Genomic DNA, 24,616 nt, shown 5'->3' with positions numbered 1-24,616 from the left:
CACAGCTTCAGGCCGCTCCCTCGGGTCCCGTCACTGGTCAGGAGAGTGAAGAGATCAGTGCCTGCCCCTCTGCTTCCCTTCACGAAGAAGCTGTAACTGCAATGAGGTCTCCCCTCAGTTTCCTCTTTTCCAGGCTGAACAGACCAAGTGACCTCATCCACTCCTCACACGGCTTCCCCTCAAGAACAGGGAAGATTATTCTCGCGGAGATTGCCCTAACTGGGGGACAGGGTGATGGTATTTCTCAGGAATTACTCTGCCTGCTTCTGCTTCCCACTGAAAGTCAGCCATTCTACCCGGCAAGTACCAGCCTGGAAAGTCTATTTTCCACACACACCACTGAGCGAAGGGACGGAACCGCCTCCCCGCGGGGATCTGCTGGGGCGGGAGCGCGGGAAGCGCTGCGGGGCTCCCGCCGTGGCCCGCCCCTCGGCGCATGCGCGCGGCGCGCCCCCTAGCGGGCGGCGGGCGTTCCGCCGGACCCGCCGCGGCGGCAGCGGCAGCGCAGGTGAGCGGGGCGGGCAGCGGGCGGGCACCGCGGCATTCACCCCGGCTCTCACCTCGCACCTCCCCTGCCCCCGCAGCCGGAGGGCTGCACCCCACTCTGCGTTCTTCCCCCGCCGTCCCGCGCCCTCGAACCGCGCTCGTACCGCCATGGCGGCTCCCCCGCCCTTATGTAACGCGCCCCTTGCCCTCAGGTTCCGCTCAGGTGTCCCGGGAGCGGGCTCGGCGGGGCGGGCGGTGCCGCGGTCCTCCCCCTCCTCGCAGCACCGCCGTGGACTGCTACCCCCGGGCACCCCGGCCAGGGCGGGACGGCCCGGAGCCGCTCCCGGGAGGGCCGCGGGCCGGGCCCGGCTCCCTCCTCGGCCACGGGGATCGCCGAGATCGGAGCCAGGGAGCCGGACCGAGCGCGGGTGTGTGGTGAATTAAAGTGGAATCCGTGCAAATGGGTACCCGGGCTGGGCTGTGCTCAGAGAGCGCAGAGGCGGCACGGTGCCCGGGCTCGGCATCGGGGGGCTTGCGGTGCGGGGGCATCCACAGAGAGAACCCTGGCAGCCACACCACTCGAGAAAGAGATAAACGTTAATTAAAAATTAGCTGAGCCCGGATTCCACGCGTTTCAAGATGCTCCATGTGCAGACCACAGCCAAAGGTAGTGCCTTAGTCAGCTCACTTATTGGCGTTTTGTAAAGGACAACGAGTAGTCACTTAGCTTACCCCAAAACAAATATTTGTGCTAAAAAAAACCAGCAAGAAATTGCCCTTTGCTACTGGGGAGAGCCGCAGGAGTTCCTAGCCTCTCCTTCCTTCTCAAATAAATGAGAATTTAGGATGTCACAGCTCCCCCAGCCTGCTTGGCTTTCCTTCCTCCTTTGATGGGTTCCCCCTTCCCATCTCCACTCAAGGCAATTGCTTACTGGCCGCTGGGAAGTAGATCTGTTTCCTCCTTTTCTTAAGTCATTCCTATATATCCTACACTTGTAAAAGTTACAAAACTCAGGGATACCTGGTTTTCTGTGATTTCTGTGCTGGGTGCAAAGGCTTCGGGAAGGATAATCAAGAAACAAATCACACTACAGACAAGTACCACAACAAGTAAAATAGCTGATCAAGTGTTAGCAAACAAAACCACAACAGACATGTCACATATGTCTTTGCTGGAAATGGAGGTTAAGCTGCATTTTGTTCAGCCACCTTCTTCAGGCAATGTGGTCTGAGATTTTGGGTCAGTTTGGGCTGAGTCCCCTGTAATCTCTGTGCAAATTCTTGTGCTGTGAAAAAAGCTTGACTGCGTTGTTACATGGAGAGGTTGTGCCTGGGGTTTCTGTGCAGGGTGTTCATTACCTCATTTATTTTGTTAATTGTTAGTGGGATGTCAGTAGCCTGGCATCCAGTTTTCTAGTTGGCCATTTATTTGTAAAGGCAAATGTAATCAGTCACACGAAGACAGGATCATTGTGTAATGACTGCCAGTAACTTGATGCAAGGCAGCACAGTACCACATTACCCAGTGCTTCAGTTCTTCCCCAGCAGGTTTCACCGAACAGATTTTGTAATAATAATCTCCTGCAATGGTTATAACATCTTGGGTTGTGAAGCCTTTTGTCTTGTATTACCTCTGCCACCTCTTGATTTCAGATTTTGAAGGAGCTTGCAGCTCCGGGACAAAAGGAAGGTGATACTGCTTTATGATTTGAGCAGTTTGTCTTGTGAATCTCTAAATGAGAGAATGTGATGATAGTTGGCAGCTAAGGCAGAGAGTCCTGGGACAAAGGGACTGGTGTGTGTGTGGGAAGCATTGTTTCACTACAGTTCTGGAATGCTCTGGTGGGTACCATGCCTTGATATACACATCCAGGATACAGGAAGCTGCCAAATGACTTAGAAATAATTTTGCTCTCTGTTAATACTTCCTGGGAATGGCTGGACTAAATGCTGCTGTGGAGACTATTAAACTATTGTTATTTTTAATATGGTCCATTGTTGCAGCGGGGATTACTGTAACACGCATATATCAAACCAGGAGTCCCTTGGAAAGGAAGTATATATGGACAGATTCGTGGTAGATGTTTCAGAGATGTTTATTTCTCCAGCCGCATGGCCGGGGCTCAGCTCAGGAACTCCTCCAGTCACGGGACCCGAGGGACCTTGGCCACACCGGGAAACACAAACCAACCAATGGGAATGAGGCTGAGCAGGGGCAGGGAAACCCCGTGTCTCCCCCCCAGGGCCCATCTCCCAGGGCTCCATGGCAGGGGGGGAGACCCCAACAGTCCATCAGAGAAGACAATAGTGCCTCTCCTTGGTAAGGGACTGTTCTGTGTTGTCGTGATGTAATAGGCTAGTTAAATTTTCGTATCTATCCATCAGCACTTCACTGTGCTCCCATTGCACCAATTTTCAGTGGGTTTTATTTTGTGTTCTACTTTTTGGGTCTTCCCAAGGTTACATTGCATAAATAAACCATGTCTTAGTTACCCCTGTATCTGCAAAGCAGAGTCCTACTTTGCTGTTTTGTGACTTCGGAGGGATTTTGCTGAGGGTTGTTCTGAAGCAAAAGTAAATCAAGCATAAATAAATCATGGCATATTAGGGTTTTGTTTGTTTTTTATAATGCAAAATTGAACAAAATTGCCAACCTGTTATTCTATAAATCCCAGGAGACAGGTGGCCTTTCTGGTGTTTCATGGAAACCAGGATTAAACCTCAGTAGAACTTCACTGAGCATTGAATCAAAGGGAGCTGGGAAGAAGCTGTCTCAAAACGGCATGAAGGGACTGCCAGGAGGAATTATTTCCAAAATGAAATTTTATCTGATGATGCTTCTCATGCTCTACAAAACACCTTTTCTGTTGCATTTTCTAAGGAGGAGCAGTCCTCATTCACTGCTTGTGTGTCTACAGCACTGATGGGGTTTTGATTATACATATAAAAATCATCCAATTGATGATTTTGATGAGAGATGGTGCCAGCTGTACCCATTTCACTGTTACTGAGCTACCTGTGTGACAAGTAACACAAAACCATAATGTCACTTTTTGCTGCAAAGAACCTTGGAAATGCTGAAAGGATTTTGAAACTGTATATTAGTGTTGTCTAAGAAACTTTTCTATGTGTTTCTACAAAAGCAATCCTGGTGGTTTTAAACAAGCTAAACCAGTTAGGTGGGTGGATTCTGACTATTTTTCTTTGTTAAATAACTTTCTGCTGAAAAGTGCAGTAGGCTTGGGGTTGTAATACAGTGTGTAATTTGAATATTCCCGTGTTTTCCAGCCTTGTCTGATTTGACCTAATTAGCATGGGCATCTGAACAGTTTTGCATAAAATTTCCACATCATCCTTGATAGAATTAGTGAATGGAGAATGGGAGAGAGCTGAGGATTTTCTACACTATTTCATCTATCAGTTTTTTCCCTCCATGTTCCTTCTTGCTGATGTAGCTGTAACCAGACTGAGCAGTGAAACAGCTGCTTGCACAGTCCCTGCCAAAGCTGCTGCTTGTCTGCAGTTTGCACTGCAGCTGCCTCCTACACTTCCCACTTCTCTCCATCTGTGTCTTCCTTAGCTCTGCCAGCTGTCCTTTTTCCAAATGTTCAAGTTTTCTTAGCACAACACAAGACAGCAGCTCAAATTGCTCTGTTAGGTGGATTAAACTGGAGAAGATCTTGTTGCTGCCTCTGCTTTCTGATCTTGTGGGCAGCAGTGAGAGCATTTCATTACCCACAGAGACTCACCAGGCTCTGTGTTAGACAAGTTAGTTTTACACAGCCACACGTACAAAGGCACATTTCTCATCTCCTTAGATTAAAAGGCCTTTTTGTTTTTTGAGGGAGGCTGACTGCCCTTCTCTGCACAGATCATGATGTGATTTTCGTTCATCTTTGGGGTGGGTAACCGAAATTACATACAGGATACTTGGTGAAACTTCATCTGTATCTTGATTTCTCCAGCATTTCTGCCACCATTTTTCCAGCTTCAGTACCACTGAATAAGGAACATTGGATTTATAGGTATCATAATACCTTTTACCTGAAGGCTGCCTAGTTTTGGTTATAAGTGGGAATTGTGGTTTTGTTAGTTTTGTATCACTGAAGTGTCTTCCTTCCATGTGTCAGAGGAAGAATAAGAATGATCCCTTCTTTCTGGGACACCATCTCTCAAGGTGCTCCACAGAGGAAAGAGGCCATGTACTCCAACGTCTAGGTTGGCTTGTCGGTCAGGATTCCTGGGATTTAATTTCATTATGGGGGGAAAACAGAGCAATGTTATTCATGTCCTACCACTGTCTGTTGTCTTCAATTTCTTTTTGCTTCAAAATGGAGGTAATTTTTCTCGACTGAACATAAGTACTCTGTATGACTTGAGTAATTTTACACTTAATTCAGCTGAAGATTTAGCTAGAATGTCTGAATCAAAATCACATCACTTTAGGACTGAATTGCAGCAGCTATAAGATAACCTCTTTGTGCTCTGACCTCCCATCCTTTCTTGCTTCTATAAGTGTGAGGAACAGCTAGGAGGGGATCCTCAGTCCCTTGCCTGAGGGCCAGCACTGATGACCAGAACACACTTTGGGGTCTGGAACAGCTGCACTCTTGAGAATAGCAGACATCATCAATATTTCTAAATTTTTAACTTGAACTAGAAAATTGCTGACTGACTCTCAGCAAATGATGCTGAGCTGTAAACATGTGTGGGGTTTGTTTGGGTTTTTTATTCAGACAGCTACTTCTTCGTGAAAAGTGTCAAGCAGCTGTTTACAAGGAATGATAGATGATGTGATGAATGAAGCACTTCCTTTAGTTTCCTTAGAGTCAGTCACTTGCTGTGATGGTTACTTGTACTCTTAATGTCAAAATATTAGACTGTGTGGAGGCTGGAAGACTTAATTGCCAAGATGAAAAAGGGAGCACGTTATTGAAGTTCTGAATGGCTATGGCAGTGTTTTGTTCTGGAGAGGAAAGACTCTGTGTGTATGTGGCATTCACCCAGGACTAAATTCACCTCAAGTAGTGGGATGTTATTGTTGAATTACTGTTGATTTGGGGAGCAAATCTGTTAATGGCTCTCCTTAGTTTGTGGAGTTGAAATATACTGACCTTCATGACTTTGTGATGTGATCTTCAGATTTCCAGAGCTTAGTATCTTGATTCAAGTGCTACTAAAATTAATTTCTTCTTCATTTAAAATCTGAGAACAGAAAAGGCCTATGGCTAAACATGAGTCCAAGACAGTATTTTCTCCAAATGAAACAAGGCCACAGCTGGTACTTCCCATAGCAGATGATGATTTGTTTGAAGACTCAAATTGTGAGATGCTGTAATTAAGAGCACTAGAGGATTTGGGGATAGGTGTCTAAAAAGATTTGCATGACCGAGATGTATGACAGAAACAAGATGCTCCTGAATTGGTGATTTGGGGGAAGAATAAAAATCTAAGATACCTGTCACAAAGTCTCATCAAAAGAAAGCTGAAGTATGTCAATCTACTGTTATCTGGATTTCTGAAGGTTATGTTACACGTTAAATTTTTAACAAGGTGCAGAACCTTCTCTTTACCTGAGGAACAGTAGCTGACTTGCTCTCATGTTCCCATACCCATATTTGATACCACAATACTGGGCACTCCCTCATACATGGTTTTCTTATCTATGGCTGTGTGCCTGAGTAATGCCATTGGTTTCCTCTGGTATCATTTCTAGTTTCTTCCCCTACCATATCAAGTGTGTACTTAGTATGTATCAAATATATAAATCCAAGTATGCACTTAACTTCTTTTCTTACAGGCAAGAGCTCAGAGCATCTCTGAGACCTTTATTTGCTATGAGCATGAGATATGGATGAAAAACATTGCTTAAAATCAGTTATGTTTGGCTTTTGTAGTATTGCTTAGTTCATTTATAGCGTAAAAAATTCACCCGAACAGCAGCACTGATTTTTTCATAAGACTCATGGGTTTTATGTTGGTGTTTACAATGGCATACCCAGAACAGGTAAAATGTACACCATCAGCATTTTTTACCTTGAGACACAGAGTAGATGAGGAAAGTATGTGTGCAGCTGCAGTTAAAGCATGAGGATAAATGTAGCTTATGTGTCAGATGGAAAAACCTTATGGCTTGGGAGCTGTATACTCTCATTTAGCAGTCAGTGTCAGTTCTGTCTGAAAGCAGTGTTTCTGCTCACTGTAGCAATGGTTAGGTGTGAGTAACCAGGGAGTGATGAAGCCAGAGTGTCAAAGACCGAAATAAGCATGAGTTCCCTACAAGTGTGGGCTAGAGATGCTATATCTTACCTCCATTATCATGTGAATGAATAACACATGATGCCTTTCAACATCCTTGTACAGCATTTCAACTACAGTCTTTTCCCTTTTGTTTGTTCACGCTAATTTTTATAACCTCAGGAGATTGTGTCTGAAGCTCTGTGTCAGCTTCAGATCTCAGTGCTAATAGTGACTTCTTTGAAGGGCATGTTAAACATGAGTACCAGTCATGGAGGATTAATTTGAGAACCAAAATATCCTAATGAACTATATATATATGTATATATATATATATACACTATATATATATATATAAGATATAGAAAAATATCTTAGTAATTTGTCAAATCTGGCATAATGAAACTAGGTTTTCAGCAGAAAAAGGTATTCATTGCTATAAACTATATAAAGATCCTGTGATCCGTAATATTTTTGAGATAGTCTGTAGTTTTGGAAGAAGTAAGATCTTTCTCTTACTTATCTTTTAAAGGAAGAATACTTATCTTGCTGAAAGCACCACACAGGCAGATATTCCAGGCGTGTTTGATCCCACTTTAACCTGCCTGGCCTGGTGCAGCCACCAGCTCTGTCACCACACAGGACATGGAGCTGGCAGCAACCCTGTGACCTACAGCAGGAACGAGTATGGTCGCCTCAGGTCACTTCCTGCTTTTTCTCTGGTACTGATGCAGGAAGAGTTGCAGATTTAATAAGAGGCATGGACACTTTCAAAATCTCGCAAAGGAAAATCAGTTCTGCTCCCAGACATGTGACTTAAATTGTTATTGCAGAAGAACTTTTTGTTCTTTTGGCCAGTCCACTTCCTCCAACACCGGTGTCCATGAGCAGAAATCACTGAACTACAGCAATCATCAACTCTTAGCATAGAATGAAGAATGAATGCATCATAAATTAACTAAAAAGGCATGAAACCAAACGTAGTCAGTGTAAGAGGAACATGCTTCTCAATATACTCTGGAGTACCTTCCAGCACTTAAAGGGGGCTTATTACAGGAAGAGTGACTTTACACAGGCAGGTCGTCGCAGGACAAATGGGAACAGTTCCAGTGAAAAGAGGAGAGGTTTAGATTAGATGTTAGGAGGAAGTTCTTTGCAGTGAGGGTGGTGGGACGCTGGAAGAAGTTGCCCGGAGAAACTGCAGATGCCCCATCCCTGCAAGTGTTCAAGGCCAGGCTGGATGGGACTCTGAGCAACCTGGTCTAGTGGAAGGTTGGAACTATATAATCTTTAAGGTCCTTTCCAACCCAAATCATTCTATGATTCTGTGGTATCTATTTGCTTTTTCTTTTTCATGTCCTTTTCAAGAAGTGTGGACAACAAGTTGATAAATAATGTCTTTTCCTAAAGGTACCTACATAAGATTCAAGTGGGTCTTTTATTTTTGTCCCTTCTGCTCTCACCTTCCCCAGGTAAGACCATAGGCAGTAATATAACGAAATCAAAGTGTTATGTACTAGCATTACCTAATGTCTAATTTTCTTTTTTGTGTGTGTTTTTAAACAGGAAGATGAACAGAACTGAATTTTAGTACCTAGCTCCTGATGGGCTGGATTTTGTCTTGGCAGGAGTTTTTGAAGATTGATGCAGTGAGAGAAGAAACAGCCAATGGCTTCAGAATCCATGGTCCCTGAGCAGGCAAAACAACATCTGATGAAAGGAAAAAGGCGGCAGCAGCAGCAAGCTCGGTCTTCCAACAGTCATGGGGATGACGATGTCTTCGTGTTTGAGGCAAATGAGGCTTGGAGGGATTTTCACAGCTCTCTTCTTCACTTCTTTGAAGCTGGAGAGCTCTGTGATGTTACACTAAAGGTGATACTTGTCACATATCCATTGCATGTAGCAGTCTGAAGATTAAGTTGCAAAGAAGTGTGTTGGGAGGTGGCTGTGAATATTGGCAGAGATATGGAAGCCACAGAATCCCTCTTGGATCTGAGGCATCTCTAGAGATGCTCGTATTTTTCTCCTTATTTAGGAAGTTTACAGCTGAAATTTAAACACTTAAGATATTGACAATCTGAGAGAGGAAGTACATGACTTTGGCCTCATCTATCTTTCCTTCTAAGCAAGTTTCCAGAGTTGGTCAGTAATTACTGTGCAATTCTGTCTCCTTGTAGCCTCTTTGTTCTCAATGCACTTTCATCCCTAATTTTACCTCCATTTCTGCATTTTGTGCTGTTTTGCTAGATTCTTCTCAGCAAACAGGATTTCTGTAACAAATCTATCTTCCAGCATTCTTCAAAAAAAGAAAAAAAAAACAAACCCAGACAGTTGTGTTCTACAGCTGATCAAAGAGTAAAGGAGAAGAGGGAGGAAGGAAATTTTATGATTCTTGCATAGCGTTGCTTTAATGCATTATTTTAAACTCAGCTGTATATTACTTACATCCTGATCACAATAAATTTGTATCTAGCATGCGCAGAAGTGGGTGCCAGCACCTCTAAATATTAAGTATTGCTTAGCTAAACAACTTACTAGTGCAAGATAGTTACTTAAGGAATAATGATGAAGCACAGTTCCTAAACCAAGAACAAATGACACATGCCTTTAGGAGAAGTTGTTAGCCTGCCACTTTGACTGTTAGATATGAACAGGGAAAATCCCTGACAGATGTATATCCCTGGTGTTACAAACTCTCCTCATCCCTTTTCTTGTTGACCTCATTCTTACCTTCCTTCCTTTCCAGTTACCCTTGCAAAAAAACGGCAGACAGTCTTATTTTATAAACATAGTTAAATGTATACTCCTGCTAGGGAAACTTGCCTTGGAAAAAACACTTTACTGGAGCTGCAGTTTAACTTTCCCTAAGTTAGGCTTGTATTAATGTTCGTTTGTATGATCTGTGTGGAGCTGCTTTGGTAATTTAAGAATATTAGGTGACATGACTTGGCTTTCAGTGAAGGCTGGAGCAACCTGTGGAAATCTTATTGTATGGCTTCCTAAATCAGGGATTTCCAAGTGACTGGTAACTATGTACTTGAATTAGAGTTTTCATGGGGGCTTGATTTTTCTTCCTGTAGTGCTTGGGCCTCGCTCAGGTTTTAAGAATAATCAGATCTCTACTGAACTTTCTGCTTTTGTGTGTGACCTGTGATAGTGAGCAATTCTGGCATTGCTGTTGTCAGACTGATTATTGTTTTAACTGCTGGCTCTTAAAATAGGATTGTTAGTAACTGGAGGGGAACTCTTGATTTCAAAATACCAAGAATATGCTAGATAACTTGTGGAAGGTCCCTGCCTATGTTAGGGGGTGGAACAAGATGACCTTTAAGGTCCCTTCCAACCCAAACCATTCTGTGATTTAAAGTTAAGCAGATTTGGGTAACATAGTAAAGCCACTTAATTCAAAAGGAAGGTTTAATTAGAGAGTGGGATGATGGGCAGAATAAAAGTGTCTGAAGGTAAGAATGGCCTGGGAGCTTTACGTAGCAGACCACTGGTAGCATTTTTTTGTATCAGTACTGTAGTTGGTTGGTTGGAGTGCTGATAACAGTAATAAGCTGTGGGAACACACACGGAGACTTCCTCTGGAATTAATTTAAAATTCTGGAATTTCACCTACTCTGCTGCTGCTGTCATATGAACAGTCTTAGGAGGCTGTTAGAAGGCAGAGAGTGGCAGATGAATACCATCTGCTTTTCTCCTGTTGGTTTGCTTTTTGTTCATTTGGTAGGTCTGAATTGTTCCTTCTGGGGTGATCTGATGTAATCACACTGAACCATCCATCTTTTCCTCTTTTTTAATCTGCATACTCTTGCTTGTGTGTTTGCTTTCTGTACTCAACTCGCTGCTCACCAGGTAGGCTACACTTGTGTTGATCATACTCTTTAAAAAGGTAGAGCAATTGTGTATTGAATCAGAGCTAGAAAAAACTCCAAAATATCCTTTATAATTTAGTATCTTTTTATTTTAAGTGCACAACAGCTCTCTGTAACACCTTCATCTGAAAATGAGCATGTTATTTGAGTCGGTCAGGGAAACTGGTTGCTTAAGTCAGCCATCCCTTTATGTTAGTGCAGACTGCAGAGTGACAAAGGCTGTAAGAAAGCACTCCTGGAACACAAATAGCAGTGGATTGGTCATTTACCTTCAATATTTAGATTATTTTTTAATGTAATGGAGTTCTAGAATTTTGTATGTGAAAAGCTTATTTTACATTTTCTGATCAGAATTTTGAGAAATACCTTCTCTTTTTGGGGAATACACTGTCTTTTGTGGCTAAACATTCTAAAAATACTGAAGTGATTGGTAACTTTTAATAACCCCTGAAATAGCTGTTATTCCTATGTTTTTACATAAATTTGCTTCTATAAACATCAGTTCCTTGACAGTAATAAAAGTACAGAAGTCTAAATTAAGTAGTCTAAAAACGTCACTTTCTAATTTTCCTCCCCTTAAAGTCTCTGAGTACATATAAAACTAGTGTCTCCTGTCTACAAGGTGCATCTAGAATATTTCTACAGAGGCTTCATAAGCCTTTTAAAGAAAGTCAGGTTCAGTGCATCAGTGCTTTTGCTTCCTTGTATTACGGCTTTGCTCTCCTCTGATGGCCAAGTTACAACTTAGAATTCCTTGGGATACATGGATGTAATGTCAGAATTTCAAGGCAAATGGGGTTAATTTGTGTGGACAAAGTACAGACAAAACACATCGAATCTAGAATTCTTATTTCAGCTTCACTGCTCCTCTTTTCACAGCCAAAACCGACATTCCAGTAAAACATCAGGGGTTTTTTTGTTCTTTTCTTTTCAGGTTGGTTCAAAGCTAATCTCCTGCCACAAACTGGTGCTAGCTTGTGTTATTCCATACTTCCGAGCCATGTTTCTTTCGGAAATGGCTGAAGCCAAGCAGAAGCTGATCGAGATCAGGGACTTTGACGGCGATGCCATCGAGGACCTGGTGAAGTTCGCGTACTCCTCGCGGCTCACACTGACAGTGGATAACGTCCAGCCGCTCCTGTATGCTGCCTGCATCCTGCAGGTGGAACTGGTGGCAAAGGCCTGCTGTGAATACATGAAGCTGCACTTCCACCCCTCCAACTGCCTGGCAGTCAGGGCGTTCGCCGAGAGCCACAACCGCATCGACCTGATGGACATGGCTGATCAGTTTGCTTGTGAACATTTTACAGAAGTGATGGAGTGCGAGGACTTTGTCAGTGTGTCACCACAGCACCTCCATAAACTCCTGTCCTCCAGTGACCTGAATATTGAAAACGAAAAGCAAGTTTACAATGCTGCTATCAAGTGGCTGCTGGCCAATCCACAGCATCACGCTACGTGGCTGGATGAGATCCTTGCACAGGTAGGGCACACAGAGGCACCAAGTGCCTGTCCCATCGCTGGTTTGGTTGTGTAATCAGCTCTTTGTACGTGGGTAGATCTCAAGCTGAAAATGTTCATAGCTTTTGGTGCCTCGTCCAGTTCATGGTTGGGAGTTGACAGTGTAAGCAAGTTAAGAGTTCTTAAATATCAGGGAGAAGTGATATTCTCCTGTTTCTGTAGAGAGAAGGGTACTCACTTTATACTCATGGCTGGGAGGTGGGGGACCAACAAAAAGCTACATCTGCGCTTGAGCAGAAACGTTTTATATTGACACAAAACAGAAAATAAAGCCATCACTTCACTTGGCTTGCCACTCATACAGCCTGATATGCTCACTGCCCTTGCTGTTACGTATTTGTGCTTTAGAAAGGAGGCAAAACTGCTGAGTTTTCTTACATGGCTAGGAAAGGAAACTAACAGAGATGTGTCACATCAAGTTGTGCTACTTCTAGAATATTTCATGTATTTCATTAACAAAAGAGCAAGATGTGTTAGCCCTAGTAGGCTATGAAACATGATAGACTTTTTAATGCTCACTAGACTACCATGGTAGGAGCCAAAAGGAGTTGGCAGTTTAATTGTCTAGACTTGATGCAAGCTCACTGCTTCTGAAAGAAAACACATACAGGTATCAAAAGGTCATTTGGCTGGACTTACTTGAACACCCATCGGAGTTCCTCCTGTCAAAGCATTAGCTGCTTCACTTATTCAAGCTCCCTGTGTGCTGGGTATGGGGGTTTATACAGTATTTGTGAGAGAATATATGTGGAGAACCTGTACTGGGAAGGATTTGCACGCCATGTGCTGCAAAACATGCCATGTGTCTTAGCAGGTAGGATTGGCTGTGCAGTTCTAGTTGTCACTGAACTCCAACTTGATTATTTTGCATTTGGCTGAATTGATAACGTTGGCATTATGTGAGTAAGGAGAGGTCCACTAAGATGCTGCTGTCATTGTCTTCATGAATCATTTTTCACATTTCCTAGGAAAAGATCACAATGGTTTATTAGCTGTCTTCCAAAAACCTTCAGTTTCATCTAGACTAGCATGAGGTTTTTGGTACAAAAACCCCTTCTTTCTTACACTATGCTTAAACTTACAAGCAATATAATTAGAGATTTAAAAAAAAAAAAGTTATATTTATTGCCCAGTTGTGCTAGTAGATGAGATTAACAGTTTTATTCTATTGATGGAAACCAGAGTCTAGATTCAAGCAATGAAAAAGTAAACCCCTTCCTTTATAAATACGGGTTATTTGCCAGAGCATAGGGAGTCATCAGTTGACTTGGACATTACTGCTAGCTGAAAATATGCCTGGGCTTCTAGGCAGTGATTATCCATGTCATAATCAGCCTTACAGGTTTTACTCCCATAATGAGGTCTGAGTCTGTCCGCCTGGAGTTCTTACCACATCACTAACCTCAGGAGCCTGTCAGCAGGGCTGCAGTGGTGCTTTAAAGTAGCCTCAAATAAGCTGGGCCAAAATAAAGGAAGAAGTGGGACTGAAAGCAAGGAGGTAAGGAAGAACAGGTAGAGGCACATGCTTGCTTCAAGACAGGGACGCTTGTCAGTGCTGTAACAGGCCCATCCTGCTGCTCTGAAAAGCACTGGAGCTGCTGGACTTCTTCGCGATTGCTGTTGAGCCAACTGAGAGCTGCTTGACAGCGTTGACTCCAAACCTTAAGAAGTCAGGTGGATTGCTTCAGTTCCCCCCACTAATATTTGTCCCACCTTTGCCTCTGATTGTACTTCATATTCTGCACTGTTTGTCTTACAAAGAAGAATGAAAGGTTTGCTGAAATAAATGGCAGGAAGGATTTTGAGAAGGAAACAATTAACTCTCAACATGTGGGGTTTTTTTAATCTTGAAGTCTGTGAAGTCTGCCTTAGAGAAAGGTGTTACTGCACTAGCAATACCTCCTTCATAGACACTTAGTTCATGGTGACAGTGTTTGCTTTTTGACTTGCCACCCAAAGAAAATGAACCATTCTAACACAAGCCCTCTTACAGTGGCATAGCAGTGAGCTGAAAATTCATACCCAACAGCACATTAACCTGATAAAGCCCTGGTAAAGCCACGGGTACTGCCTGCATTGTGCTGGGCAGGTGCAGGTGCAGCACAGGCAGCAGCTCATCTTCTTCAGCATGGCCTGGGCCAAGGGACACTTCTCTGTGGCTGAAATGCAAATGGTTGTAGCAAACATTATCACTAAAAAGAACTGTTCATATCACTGTTGTCCGGAACAGCTCTGAGAGCTGCTCTCCTTATTGAAGAGCATGGGGCTGCCGGCTGGCTCTGGAGCTGCCAGCTGGTGCATGTGCAGCAGTGCTTGGTGACACTCAGCAGTTCAGCCAGTTTCTCCAACTGTGTTCATTTCTGTGTCAGGTACGGCTGCCTCTCTTGCCCGTTTGTTTCCTTATGGGTGTTGTGGCAAAGGAAGAGATTGTCAAGCAGAATCTAAAATGTAGGGATTTGCTGGATGAAGCAAGAAACTACCACCTTCACCTGAGCAGCAGGGCAGTGCCTGACTTTGAGTACTCCATTCGCACAACACCAAGGAAGCAGACTGCTGGTAATTAAATGTGTGTCTGGTTACCCAGTAGGGAGTGGTGTGAAGAAAAGGCAGCACATCTGTGCAGGTGTCTTGATAGCAAGCAGGTATAGCTTGGTATCGAGGGTTGTTCATGACTTAATGCAAAATTGGGAAAGCCATTATGTACCTCTCTGGTATTTAGGTAATGTGCTGCATTTTCCTAGCAGAACTTTAGCAGTCATTTTCTTTCTTTAAAGCATTAATAATTTATCCTGATTGGCTCTATCTATATTAAAGCCAGAGCTGTTAAGTATGTTATGACCAGGCAATCTGTTCGAAGCTGTACTGAAAACAGTGGACAGTTCTCTTTCGGTGTTGAAGGCTGAGCTAACTTTTAAAGTCTTTGACTAACCTACACCAAAAGTGAGTGATGAATATTAGACTGCAAATCATAATTTCTCCATTGTATTTAACAAACAATGGATTTACCTCCTTAAGCCAAATCACAAAAAGCATATTTAAAATATGCATTGTTTTTACAAGAGCATAGATAGCTAATTGCCACAGCAGGATGTCAAGCAAAGGCCAAAATCTAGTATCCAGTTATGAAGGGCAGTGACTGTGCTTCTTGAAGTGAGATACAACTTGCCCCGAGCTACATAATTTTCAGTTGCTCTGCTATACAGCTGTTTTTCCCCATCCTCCTGCTAGTTCTCTGGAAACCTGTTTTGTGTTCTCCAGGTGTGCTGTTCTGTGTCGGTGGCAGAGGTGGATCGGGTGACCCCTTCCGCAGCATCGAGTGTTACTCTATCAGTAAGAACAACTGGTTCTTCGGCCCTGAAATGAACAGCAGGAGGAGGCACGTGGGTGTGATCTCCGTGGGAGGTCAGTAACCCTATTCAAGCAACCCCAGGCAAAAGGCACTTGTTTGCTCCTTCTGCTGAATTGGTACTTTCACTAGCTGTACAAGTAGTAAACAAATTGCTTAATTGTTGGATAGTCTTCAATTTAGTAAAGCTTCTCCCCCTTGAAGGAGTGTTTGGTCCTGAGCCAGTCTGAGACTGTGTTTATGGAAAAGACATTACTGGGAACTGACAGAGTTGGGCTGTTTCGGACTTGGGAAGGCTCCATGCAGACCTTATTGTGGCCTTTCAGTACTTGAAGAGAGCTTACCAGAAAGATGAGGACAGGCTTTTTAGTAGGGCCTGTTGTAACAGGACAAGAGGTGATGGCTTTAAACTAAAAGAGGGTAGATTTACATTAGATATCAAGCAGAAGTTTTTACAGTGAGGTTGGTGAAAACCTGGAACAGGTTGCCCAGAGGGGTGGTAAATGTCCCATCTCTGGAAGCATTCAAGGTCAGACTGGATGGTGCTCTGAGCAACCTGAAAATGAAAATGCCCCTGCTCATTGCAGAGGGGCTGGACTAGATGAACTTTAAAGGTTCTTCCCAGCCCAGCTGAACTGTATATAGCCTCCTGCCTTAAATAGGTGATTTACTTTCTAAAAATCCATTTATAAAGAAACAGCCTTACACAGCAGTCACCCAGAATTTTTTAGTGCTCATACTGGCTCCCTTCTTACTTAAATCCATACTGGAAAGTTACTAAGACCATAACTCTTCCAAGAGCAGACCTAGCTTTATTTTTGGGTCTCCATCTTCTGAAAACAGGTCTGTGCAGTCCAGAGCAGCTTAGCACCAATAATGCAGCTTTCCCTTGTACATGGTAGCCCCTCTGTTGCTGCAGCAGAACAGAGATCATTTTTCTCCATGGAGAATCTGAAGAGACTGGTACATATGTTCAAACTGATTTGACCTGCAGTACTTTTTATTAGTAAATTAGTAAATTAGGGGAAGATGTTTTTGTCTACATAATCTCAAGCTTTGTGTAAAAGTCCACATTAGAACAGATTCCTGGTTGAGTACAGCATATAAAACTCTGATATTGAAAACATTCTAAAACTTTTACCTGTGTTTGACCTCTTTGTCTCCACATAGGCAGGGATGTTATATAAATGAAAACTGAAATGTTGCCAAGCAATCTCTGTATCAAAAGATGTCTGTGTGTTTAGGTAAAGTCTACGCAGTAGGTGGACATGATGGAAATGAACACTTAGGAAGCATGGAAGTCTTTGATCCTCTCACAAACAAGTGGATGATGAAGGCATCAATGAACACAAAGAGGTATACATATGTCCCACGCTCCAAGTCCTAGTCTGTGATGTGCCATTTCTTGCTGATGCTGAAAAACATCCTGCCTGTCCTGCCTTTTTCGGGTGTCTTCAAACTGTTCTATTTCTAGGATTCCCCACCCCCCCCCTATTTTGGAGCTTTATGCTATAAATATGTTACCCTTTTGTTCTTTTTTTTTTTTGGAGGAGCTGGCTTCTAGAGCAGGGACCTCTTCTACTCCAGCTATGTGCTTGCATTCTGGCATCTAGGGCCTGTCTGCTGTGCCCAGTAAACAACTTGGAACTGATGAACTGGTTCTGTGGGTTTTTTGCTCTTTTTAAGAATGAGCAAAATAACTGCCAGCATAACATGAAAAGTGAAATACTTCATAGTGAAAATAAAACAAGTGAAATACTACACCAGGAAACAAATAGCTGCCTATGTTTTTCACACAAAAGTCCAGAAGCACTCAATATGAAAGTGAGATTGAGGACTTTTCTTGCCTTGACATTTAAGATTCTTTTAAGGAGTTACTGGACTCAAAGGTCTGTAATTTTTTGTTTCTGCCGTTATTTAAATCAGTATCCTTAATTCTGCATTCCATTTTGTTATTTGTTGTTTTGAAAAGCATTACCCACAAGTAGGAATGAAATATTAAGTATGGCTAAGTCCTAAAGCTATTTGTAGCTGTCACCTAACTAAAGTAGAAGACCCAGACTCTGGAAGTGGCTTGCTCTGCTTCCTCCCTCCTGCCACCACCCTGGGGCATAATCTCAGCAACAATCCGCCCTAGATTTTTGTGGCATTTATTACTGAGTACCCGGGTAAATGGAAGGGTTGCTGTGTCTTGGCTACCTCCCAGCTCCACTCCTCCCATTCATGGAGGCATTGGAACACTTAGTAGAGAAAAAAACTGCCACCATTAAGTGGTATCTGTGTTATCTGCTGAGGCAATTTAAGATAAGCCCAAGATCTTGCCACACTGTTTGTTCTGTAGAGAGATTGTGCCTCCCTTGCTCCTGCCTCCTCTGAGCCTGCCCTCTTTAATGAGACAAGAATATTGTCAATGACATGGTAGATCACCTCTCTTGGTAGCTAAAGCAGAAACTTGATGCTCATATTCTAGACCATACTTTCAATTTTATAATACTGATTGTACTCTCATATTGGTAGATTAGTACAAGCAAGTTTGACAACCATTTTAACACTTAATAAAAATACACCAGAATGGAAGAAATTGCAATTAAATCTTGCTAGAGTTCAGCTATTTATTATCCAGCACAGGTTTGTCTTCTAATATGTATTAGTATCACCCCCAGTCATTCTCAAATGGTAGCAGCCAGCTATACCAACGAAGTTAAAACCAGCAGGTTTTGGTTCATCACCAGATTCAGTAAAACAAAATAGGAGGCATAAAAGTTCAATACTGAGATAGAGAAATCGTACCTAAGACATTGTCACATACCCAGATATGTCAGCAGAGGACTTGGCCTTAGAGTTGACAAGAAGTCAAAATGACATGGGTGTGCAGAGAGCCAGCCACATGATTTACTATAAACGTCACTTTTTAAATTTGCATTACTCTTTCCCCCCTAGTTTGAAACAGGCACCATTCGTGTACCATTGCATTTGCTGTGTTGCTCCCTCTGGTTAAGGATTTGCACTGAGGTGTTGGTGCTGTGTTTCCCTAGGAGAGGCATTGCCCTGGCATCCCTGGGTGGCCCCATTTACGCCATCGGGGGGCTGGATGACAATACGTGCTTCAGCGACGTGGAGCGCTACGACATCGACTCGGATCGCTGGAGTACGGTGGCCTCCATGAACACTCCCCGGGGCGGCGTTGGCTCCGTAGCCCTGGTGGTGAGTCACTGCTTCCTCCCAGGCTGTGGCCAGCTGGGGAACCCACCTGCTTTTCGGAGCTGCTTTCACAAGGTAGAACACAAGGTCTTGAACAAAATGCAGCTGGTGGGTATGAGCGCCTCTGGTCATCAAAACCCTGTGCAAAAAGTGGGGATATTTAGGATAATACTCCTATCAAATTGAACTGTTTCAACAGTATTTGAGATACTGGGAGGAATACCCTTCTAATGACATGTATAGTGCTTCCTGTCTCAGCAGCTTGGTTTGTCATGGTCACTGTGTTTAAAAGTACCAAATGCATGCTGTACTTTAATCCCTTTATGCTCTGAAAAAGAGCTGCAACACTACGTAACAGTTTCACTTCTTTTAATTGCAAGAGATAGCATTTATGTTCGATAATTATATCTGTTGTTGGAATTCTTAAATAAAAGTGGATATACCACATTTTCCTATAATTTTAACGCTGCTTATGAAAAGCTGAGTAAAGGCAACTACATCACAAATAATCTTTGTGCAACTGTTTTCCAGAACCATGTTTATGCTGTGGGTGGCAATGATGGTGTAGCATCTCTTTCCAGTGTGGAGAAATATGATCCCCACTTGGATAAGTGGATAGAAGTGAAAGAGATGGGTCAGCGAAGGGCTGGGAACGGTGTCAGCGAGCTCCATGGCTGCTTGTATGTTGTGGGTGAGTAGGAATGTGGCATTTTATAGTGCTGCTGCTGCCAAGTGCTGGCCTTTGGAAGAGGCTGTTGTTGCTAGAGGAACCAGGAACAGATAGAGCTGACCTGTACTTGGTGTTCTTGGGCAGGAGAAGAAAGCAAGCACAACCAGGGCACGCTTAAACGAAGGTACCTTAGCAAGGAAATGAAAAGCAGCTCCTAACCCACATTTCAGGAGGGCTGATCTGTTAAAGACAATATGCCCGTATTAGAAAATCCTCTCAAGATTCACTACTCTTGAGTTTCCTTTTAGCAAACTATTCTTAAATTAACACGCTTTCAAAGCACTCGAGTTGTGTTCCGAGTGTAGACAACAGTAGGTTTTTTTGCACTTATTCCACAGCTTCTTGTCTTGTGTGCTACCTTGTATTTACCTGCTTTCCTGAGAGGAAGATGCCAGGTAGGTGTGCCATAGTGATAGTTAAAAAGCCCTGATTTATTATAAGTGCTAAATAGGTTTCAAAAAAAATGCTCCTCTGACAGCTTCCCCAACAAGGGGAAGTGATGTCAACATCACTGAGTCTTATATGAGGATTTTTTTTTCTCTACTCATATATTTGCCAATGCTGTAATTTGAGAATGCTGTTAGAGTGTGTTTTGCATAAAGTAAAATAAGTGCAAGATTGAGACCATCCTTTTGCTGGTGTTAGGTTTCTTTCTCTTCCAAATGGGAAGGTGTTTCATTATAAGTATGATGAATTCAAGGAGAAAAATAATAAAATTAGAATCCTTGCAACTTGAGTAGAATAAAACTGTCATTCTGAGTGATGTTTGTGCAGTGAGAGGAGGGAGAGCTGTTAGGTTAATTTTTAGGAGCATGTAAAGTTCCAGTAAAGAGAGAGCTGGACAGGACCCCCTGAATGCTGAGAATGCCGGTCTTGGATATCCCCTGCACCAGAAGTGCCAAAAGCTGATCTTGTGATGGTTGTTTGCAGGTGGCTTTGATGACAACTCGCCCCTGAGTTCGGTGGAGCGGTTCGACCCACGCTGTAACAAATGGGAATATGTGGCAGAGCTTACAACTCCGAGGGGTGGTGTTGGCATAGCGACACTGATGGGGAAAATTTTTGCGGTCGGAGGTCATAATGGCAATGTGTACCTGAACACAGTGGAAGCATTTGATCCCATAGTGAACCGGTAATTTCAAATGTTTTGCTTGGCTTAATAAGATAAGAAAATCTGCCTGTATGAAAACACCAGCATAGAAACAGTGTGCAGGAGGAGTCTAGCTGTTGTTTCCTGGTAATAATTGAATAATATCCATAACTATCAGTGCAGGACTGCTGCTTATATCACTAGGGCAGTCTTCTAAATATTTAAGCACCTCCTCCTCTGCTCCTCTCTATCCCTTGTCCTCACCCTTTCATTCAATAACATTCTCCTGCTTGTTTCAATTTGATTTTGCACTAAGTGGGGTGTGTTTTTGTGCAGAGTGAACAGCTAGGCAGTGTAACAGAATTTCAGGCACAGAAAATACTTCCAGGTTGCTCAGAAAGGGCAGGAACTTAACTTTCCTTTTTTGCCGTAGGTGGGAACTCGTGGGCTCAGTGTCGCACTGCAGGGCAGGGGCAGGCGTGGCTGTGTGCTCCTGTCTCAGCAGCCAGATCCGGGACATGGGCCAAGGGTCTAGCAACGTTGTGGACTGCATGTGAGCTCTGCTGCCTCCTCCAAATTCCAAAGGAATGCTACTAGGGAGGCACTGTGCAGCTTTTAAACACTGTGTTTTGTATGGTAGGTTAAGGAATAAATCAAATACATTTTCTTTGTGAAAATGGTATCTTCTGCAACTGTAAAGCTTTTGGTGGCTTTCTGTCAGTAGTGATACACAAAAGCCTGTGAAAACATGGAATAAAAGCGTGACTCACAGGAACAAACCTGCCAAGAACTGCAATCATCCCATTTCTGAGAAGCTATAATTTCAGAATCATTTGAGGCAGCTATTGCAGGGACTCAGTATTGAACTGTAAATCAATCAGGCATGTGGTGAGGAGCGCCGCAGCAGCTCCTGCTGCTGAGCTTCCCCCAACAGCCCTGCTGCATGTTCTCTGGAGAGCTCGAGTGCCATTTCATATAACTTGTTTTCTGGAATGGAGTCTTAAACATTTCCCAGTTGTACAAGACCTTTGGAACAGAAGGTGTCTCAAGTTTTAGAAGGTAACGACATCCCTGATGCACACGGAGATAGCTGAGGCAGAGAAGTTCACTGCTCACCTCTCAAGGGAATGCTGACAGCAGTGGAAATTGCGGGGATTCAGTCTGAAAACTGTCTTAAAAAATACTTTCTTGAGCTAATAAACTTGTTAGAAAGCTGGAAAGATTCTTGATCTGAGTTTAGCCACTGGAATACTGGGATTCTCTAGTCTTCAGTAAAATCTGTAGTTACTACCCTCTTCTCCAAAGGAGTGTTTCTGTTGAGAGGTCCTTCCTGAATTTGTCCTACTTTGAGATGGTACTGTGTGAAAATGTAGGCTTCAGTGGTGTTTGAGTCACCATTTTTATACAAAATGGAAATGCATAATAAAATTTGTGGTATTCTGTAAAACTTTTAAGTGCAACTCTAGAAGACATGACTGATTTCAGTATCCAGTAGCAGCTCTGGTAACATTCTCAAGGTTGGCTCTTTTAAGGGAGCAGATAAAAGGGAGCAAAACCTTAAATGAACCAAAGAGAGTCAGCAGAAAGATAATTGGTAATAAACCAGTACTTCCATCAAAAATTGAGACAGCAACATGACAGCCCTGCATCACCTTGAACAGACCAAGTGACAATCCTTTGTGACCAAAGTTTCACAGTTACCAAATTGTTCCAAATGCCCAGGGAGAGCAGCAAATTTCTCTGCATTCAGGACCAGGAGAGGCAGGACAGCAGGAGCGAGGCACAGTTGTATTTTTCTGCCGAGTTACCATCATTTAGCTTCCCTGCCCGAAATGGCTTTGCACTTTGGTAGCACCCAGGGACAAAGTGAACGGTACTGTAAATAATGAAACACTGCAATAAAACATTTGTACTTCAAAGCACGTTGTTTATTGTATCTCTGGAGCTTGCTGGTGCTGGGAAACATTACAACATTGAGTATTTTTTGGTTTCTGCAGTGTGTATTTCTCAACAGGAAGCTTCTGTTGGCAGAGAGAATCCTGCATTACAGCCATCGGCTGTTCCACCCCGCTGCCCTCCTCTCAAGGATGTGGTTACTCTTGTGGCTCTTCACCTGACTGAAGGGTGGAAAGGAGGGATAGAGGTTCCCTCTCTGGGACTAAATGTTGCCTTCTATGGATGTCCTGGCTAACAAAAACCCCAAGTTTTCTACCAAGTGACCCTGACTGTGAAACCAAGTGCAGGTTGCCAGCTGATCCATTTCTCCTCTGGGTGGGAGAGTGTGACACCCGTGGGTGCAGCCTGTGTGTGACTCACGCACCTGGACCACACTGACCACAGCACCTGCCAGGCACCAAAAAGGGAAGCGTTCAGCAGGGAAATCAGGTTACAGCGAAAGCTCTGGGATTCTCTGGCGTGTGGGAAGAGCTGGAAGTCACATGGTACTAGCTCAGAACAGGATCCTAAAACGGGCATCTCATTTGTATTTCAATGCACACCCCCTCCCCAACACTCATGTTCAGGCCTCTAGAGGTGTATCCCTAGGGACTGGCAAGAAAACTGCAAAGCAGGTTCACAAGGAACAATGCTGTTCCCAGAACAGTCCCACATTGTTAATCTTGGATGGCACCACAGCTAAATATATTTTGTACAGAACTGGTTTTAGAAACACCATTGCTGAAAATGTGCTAATGACGACAGAGTATAAAAAGAAATAAAAATACAGAATTACTGTGGTGACAAGCTGCAGTGACCTACCTGCACATAAAGCTGTTGTGATTTAACAGCTGTCCTGGCAAGGGGACAGTGATGACAAAGGAATATATCCCCCCACTCCATGCTGAGGGACAGAGCAGCCCCACAACGGCAGTAGGCTCTACCCCCACACACCTTATTTATTTACGTTCACAGGGGATTGTGGTCCATTTGGTGATACTTTTCCAGCTTCGAGTACTTTTTAATACTCCCCAACAAAATCTCGTTCCTAATACAGCTGTGCTGGCAGCAAAACTCTTTGGATTCGACATCCTGCTAAAATACTCCGCTAAGAACAGAAAGTTTTAGAAGGCAAAGCATATGATACTTGCATATTTTAAAATACAAACCAAATACACGCGTGCACTCCCATCAGAAAGACTGCAGACTTCCCTGAACACCGGCTGGGAAAACGATTCCACTAGAAACGCCTGCCTGCAGAGGGGGATGCAGCCCTGCGGAAAACCGAGTCCGCTCTGGCAGATGACCACACACCGTGTGTTTATCAACCAGCGGCCCCGGGAGAAGCAGCAGGAGGCAGCAATGATCCCAGCCGGGAGGGATCCCTCCCTGTCTCCAGGACCTTTCAGAGGCGGTGGGATTTGGGGGCAGTTACTGCAGTGTTGATAACCCTTGTAGGGTTAACATACTGTGCCTATAGAGCAGACTGAACATGTCAGAAACAATTTATTCATCAAAACCAAGGAAACTGTTGCCTGTGACCTGGTAAGGCTCTTTTAGAGAGGTGGGAAGGCAATTAAATAAAAGCAGGACTGGCAGCAGATTCTGAAGGCAGCACTTGGGTGAGCAGCCTCTTTCTCACTGCATTCAAGGGTGAGCAATAGCGATGCAGGCAGCCCAGCAGTTCTAAGGCTGTCGAGGCACCAGATTTTCTGAGATCATCTTGCTGCCATGAATCAAATCGGAGTGCCTTCCTATGTCCCGGCTGCAGGGCCTCAGTTCTGTGTCCTTACCTCCACTTGCAACAACATTTAAATGGTGGAGTGTTTTCCTCTCTTCTAGGAGTTGGAAACAAGCTGCATGAAACACACACCAAGAAGCAAAAAAAAAATCTACAAACAGCAGTCACTGAGGAATGAAATCAGACCCCACCAACCCGGGGAAACTCCTGAGTAAATAAAGGTTTGTTAAAGATAAAACCAAGTACCCAGAATGCAACACTGGCACAGTTTCCCAACTCCAGACCGACCTAGTTGCCCTGAACTAGGATGAGAACCAGAAGCAGCTGTGTGCACCTTGTTTGCTGTGTCTCTGTTGTGCCTGCTGGGACAGCTGCAGGATGCTCGGCATGATCCCGTGTGATGGGACCGTGGCTCCCACATCAAATGACACCAAGATTCATTTTACAAACA

At 43.6% G+C, this 24,616-nt stretch overlaps 1 protein-coding gene across 2 annotated transcripts; it reads left to right on the top strand.

The window, feature by feature from the left end:
- Positions 1-446: 446 nt before the first annotated feature.
- KLHL8 (kelch like family member 8) lies at positions 447-22,415 on the top strand. Of its 2 annotated transcripts, none has more exons than XM_039551192.1 (10): positions 447-508; positions 8,352-8,595; positions 11,536-12,084; positions 14,492-14,678; positions 15,381-15,524; positions 16,713-16,824; positions 18,504-18,672; positions 19,201-19,360; positions 20,330-20,531; positions 20,923-22,415. In XM_039551192.1, exons 2-10 carry the CDS (start codon positions 8,392-8,394, stop codon positions 21,044-21,046), a joined length of 1,851 nt encoding a protein of 616 aa, XP_039407126.1. In that variant the 5' UTR covers positions 447-508; positions 8,352-8,391; the 3' UTR covers positions 21,047-22,415. The 2 variants fall into 2 exon arrangements, with proteins under 2 accessions (XP_039407126.1, XP_039407127.1); XM_039551193.1 differs by having other exon boundaries at positions 8,290-8,595.
- Positions 22,416-24,616: the final 2,201 nt, after the last annotated feature.

This window comes from Corvus cornix, chromosome 4 (genome assembly GCF_000738735.6).
Source record: "Corvus cornix cornix isolate S_Up_H32 chromosome 4, ASM73873v5, whole genome shotgun sequence".
In the NCBI taxonomy this organism is placed as follows: domain Eukaryota; kingdom Metazoa; phylum Chordata; class Aves; order Passeriformes; family Corvidae; genus Corvus; species Corvus cornix.
This window is presented reverse-complemented; position numbering and strand designations above follow the sequence as displayed.

Excerpts from the sequence above, each read along its gene's own strand:
- KLHL8 (XM_039551192.1), top strand. The coding sequence starts at position 8,392 with ATGGCTTCAGAATCCATGGTCCCTGAGCAGGCAAAACAACATCTGATG. Across the intron at positions 8,596-11,535 it reads TCTGTGATGTTACACTAAAG|GTTGGTTCAAAGCTAATCTC; the intron begins GTGATACTTGTC and ends TTTTCTTTTCAG. Across the intron at positions 14,679-15,380 it reads ACCAAGGAAGCAGACTGCTG|GTGTGCTGTTCTGTGTCGGT; the intron begins GTAATTAAATGT and ends TGTGTTCTCCAG.